This window comes from Notothenia coriiceps, unplaced genomic scaffold, assembly GCF_000735185.1.
Source record: "Notothenia coriiceps isolate Sejong01 unplaced genomic scaffold, NC01 NC01_scaffold00037244, whole genome shotgun sequence".
Lineage (NCBI taxonomy): Eukaryota > Metazoa > Chordata > Actinopteri > Perciformes > Nototheniidae > Notothenia > Notothenia coriiceps.
The window spans coordinates 27,353,044-27,357,302 of record NW_011369945.1 but is presented as its reverse complement, the minus strand read 5'-3'; the positions used below and the strand labels follow the sequence as shown (position 1 = coordinate 27,357,302).

Sequence of the window (4,259 nt, the reverse complement as noted above, 5' to 3'; positions counted from 1 at the left end):
GATGACCTAATATTTTATTTATAAGAAAAATATATGCTAGAGGGGGTAGGACCAGAAAAGTTTTTTTAAGCTTCTTCTTGCCCCTGTTGAACATGACAGAGACTATTTGAGAATCTTTTTTTGTTTTTAAATTTTTTTTTTTTTTTGTACTTTGTTATTATTATTAATGTGAGTGAGAAAGAAAAAGGGAAAAAAAAGAGTATATATATATATATTCTTGTTGTATGTTTTTGTTTCTGACATGTTCAATAAACTGACTAAACTAAACATGCATGTGTGAACATCACATATGGATCACAGGATTTCTTCAGTAGGTGAAGCAAAAGGTTAAGGTTGTTAGAAAAACTTTTGCAGACTAACTTCTCTTTGAAAGCCAGTTGTTTTCTTTCCGCCTCCCTTTGAAGAAACAGCTATGTCTCTTTCAGACAGGGAGAAATGTGTCTGTCCTGCATCCTTCCTTCATCCACTTGCTCCACTTCTTCAGTCTTTTTAAAATGCAAGGCCACACACAACTTCATTTATTCTCTCACTTTCTGCCCTTTACTTTCCCCATTGATACCCCTCTCTGTTACGCACACACACACACACGCGCACACACGCACGCGCACACAGTCACACTCACACTCACACACACACACACACACACACACACACACACACACACACACACACACACACACACACACACACACACACGAAACTCACCCCTACAGTGAGACGTATGCAATCTGAAAACACTTTTACCTTTCCCAAAACAGACAAAAGCAGCGAGTAGGATGACGTGTGTGTGTGTGTGTGTGTGTGTGTGTGTGTGTGTGTGTGTGTGTGTGTGTGTGTGTGTGTGTGTGTCCACTTTCAATGCTTTGTGTGATACTCTGAGAGTAGAGAGCCAAAACAGCCCTCTACTCCTGCTCGGTGGATAATATATTCTCATTCTCACACACAACAATGAAACTACCAGTAAGGTCTTCATGAATGTACGGTGGCTGACGGGTGCCAACACAGCCCAAAACATTTCCATCAGGAGGAACACGCTGCGGCTTCAGAAAGGTGCAAATATAAAAACACAAATGTGCCAAAACACAAGAGGAAACATCTTCACCAACTTGATGAAAAATGTGCAACGCTTATTAAAAGCGGCCACTGTCTCAATGTTATTCCATTTGACAATTTGACATTTATTCCCTCAAAAAATCCTATCTGATCGGCTTTCCTGCGCTTGGGTATTATACAAAAATAAAAGATGGACCTTTGTCATAGTACATGGATTTAAAATGATCTTTCTGCACAACCCCCTCAAAATGATCAGTGCAGTACAAGGAGTAATAGACATCCACACGCTAACATATGAACACTTTCCATGCACATGGTAACAAACACGGAGGAACAGGTGACATGTGATGATTTTGTTTTTTTGATGGGTTAAAGCAGGGGTGTCCAAACTACGGCCCGGGGGCCAAATGCGGCCCGCGGACCATTTTGAATCGGCCCTCGCTCAACAAATTCAAAAAGTATAATGACTTAAGTATAATAAACTTCTGCTTGTCTTATATTGTGCTTCTTAGATATATATGTTCAAATATATTCATGTGTTAAGAAGCCCAATTATCAAATAAATTCAATCCATTGAAGTTGAAAACATGTTCTAACAAATCTAAGTTGATAAGAGAAATGCCCAATAACACACTCACATAACACCACCCTTCATATGCCCTCTTAATATCAGAAATCTGAAGCTTCTGTTTTAAGGAATGAGCTGCCAACTAAATAAATGAAACCCCATGGAGAGCTGAGATGTGAGTTCAAGTATGAAATATAATTTACCTACATTGGATTGTGAGCGGCCCAGCCCTTCGTATATGTTTCTGTATGTGGCCCTCGGTGAAAAGAGTGTGGACACCCCTTGGGTTAAAGTCAACATGAGAGCAATAACTTGTTGAGAATGAAATGGAGGCAGAGAACCAGAAGCATGCAATAGGTGTCTTAATAACGTCCTACCTGTAGGAAGTGGCAGGTGCGCCCCTGCTCAGCTTTCACTAGAGCTTTATCTAGGTTGACCGAGGCCTTTTGGTAGACCTCCCTCGCTCTGCTCACCGTCAGAGTGGACGACCACGAGCTCTTCTTCAGCTGCACTTGACCCTCCAACGGGCCGACAAGTTGCAAACCTCCCCCTCCCCCTCCTCCAGCACACGTGGAGCACTTCACATCGTTGTTGCTGCGCGACGTCTTCAGAGAGTGAGCGCTGATGGTGTTGTAGGACTCCATGAAGTATTGGGACTGCGATTTCTCCGGGTGGCGCCCCATAGTCATGACCCCCGATGGACGTCCTCCTCCATTTCCTCCATGTTGATGATGATAGAGACACATCTCGTGGTCCAGGGTGTCGTCTGAACTCCAGTATCCGGAGATGGCGGAGCGCATTTTGGGCTCGGACTTGGATCGATCTTTGCTTTTACTGCGCTTGCTGTGTTTCAGCGTGCCAGAGGAGGAGGAAGGCGGGTCGTCAGGGCTGGATTTGCTGCCGTTCATCTTTCCGCTTCCTCCTCCTCCTATTCCCCCTCCTCCTGAAGGCCCCTCTAAGGAGTGAGACTTGGTGAAAAGCTTCTGTACAGAATGGACGAGGTGTCGAATTCGCCCGGGGCTGTCGCTGCGCTGATGCTCCACCGCAGTTCGTTTATACTGTAAAGTGTGATATCCTTCACGCTGCATCGGAGCCTGGCGATCAAACTGCTCCAACAGGTTGGCGGGGGTCCGGTTGTTGTTGTTTCCTTTAATGCTCCCAGTTTGCCCAGTGTAAGGCACCAGAGCTCCACACTCCTCCTTCAGCTCGTGGTTGGAGCTGTAGTGTCTGCGGGGGAAAGTGCAGCTGGAAATATCCGGGTAGGCGCCGCATTCGGAGTGGAAAGAGTTTCGTTGGGGGAATCCAGGGTTGTTGTTGTTGTTGTGGTGGTGGTCTGCAGGGTGAGACTCCCCGGGGTTATTGAGGAAGAAGGAGCGGCGGTCGGAGCGTCCGAGCGTCATGGAGTCGTAGGAGGGGTCGCAGGTCACCGTGTGGTGGAGGCTGCGGCTGTTAGACAGGCCTTTCATCGTCATGGTGACCGAACGACGTGCAACTGGAAGTCTGCACGGGCCCCGAATCTAGATCTGCAGAGGAAGGAAAGGAAAGATTAGTCTTCAACCTGGATTTTGAAATAGTAGGAGTTGTAGCGGACCTGCAAAGAAAACAAAAAGCAAAAACAGACAAACAAACAAGAAGAGAGAGAATTATAAATATCTCATATTCACAGCCGCTCTTCATCTGCTCTGATTTGAAGAAGACGCTGTTTGGCACTCGATCACAGATGAGAAAACTTGATGACTTGGATCTAGTTTCTAGTTTCTAGTCCTTCATGACTTAAAAAAGCCACTTGGCATGTGTTCCCTGACATTACATCTCTTCCACTTCTATGTTTTCTTTCTGCTAGTTTTCAGTGAAGTAGTGACAGGGGATCAAGGAGGCAGAGAGGAAAGAGGCAAAACAATCAAGTAGAGTTCAAATCTATTCCTAGCTCAAGAGTGTGTGCTATATTTGTTCAAAGGTATTGCTGGAAATGAGGGTCTAGCTAACATCGAAGGAGTCTCTGTCTGTTTGCTCGGGATGCAACTATGTCCTGGTAAGAGTGTAATGTTTAGGACACAAGGAAGCTTAATGTTGATGGAAAAAGTTGTGTAAAGAGTTCTTGAGAAAGCTGCAATCAGCCATAACAGAGGTTAATACAAGGCTTAGTTGAATACTCGATTCTGATTGGTCAATTCAGACATTCATTATCGATAATCAGAGGTGGGAAGTAGTGGAGTACACAAATACCTGAACTTTCTACTTCTTACATGTTGAACACAAATACCTGTACTTTCTACTTCTTACATGTTGAACTCAAATACCTGTACTTTCTACTTCTTACATGTTGAACACAAATACCTGTACTTTCTACTTCTTACATGTTGAACCACAAATACCTGTACTTTCTACTTCTTACATGTTGAACTCAAATACCTGTACTTTCTACTTCTTACATGTTGAACTCAAATACCTGTACTTTCTACTTCTCTCATTTTCCAAACAGGCTGGTTCCTTTAGTCTGAATGTGTGTTTGGTGGCGTGATCATTATTATTTAGAGTCATTGCGTGCCTATTGATTTGAACACGATCCGTGTATCCATCATTTCCTGGTCTTCTCTAAAGAAGAGGGACCAATGAAAACGTTGTCATGTTGCCGTTG

The 4,259-nt window shown here is 44.0% G+C and overlaps 1 protein-coding gene across 1 annotated transcript in view; it reads right to left on the bottom strand.

Annotated features, from left to right (window-relative positions):
* LOC104965499 (disks large-associated protein 1-like) overlaps positions 1-3,140 on the bottom strand; it is a 13,349-nt gene extending 10,209 nt beyond the window's left edge. Inside the window, exons 1-2 of the mRNA XM_010794453.1 lie at positions 1,999-3,140; positions 982-1,040 (exon numbers count right to left, since the gene is read on the bottom strand). Coding sequence (XP_010792755.1) covers positions 982-1,040; positions 1,999-3,093 — 1,154 coding nt within the window. The 5' untranslated portion in view covers positions 3,094-3,140. The remainder of the gene's footprint in view (positions 1-981; positions 1,041-1,998) is intronic.
* Between the last annotated feature and the right edge of the window lie 1,119 nt (positions 3,141-4,259).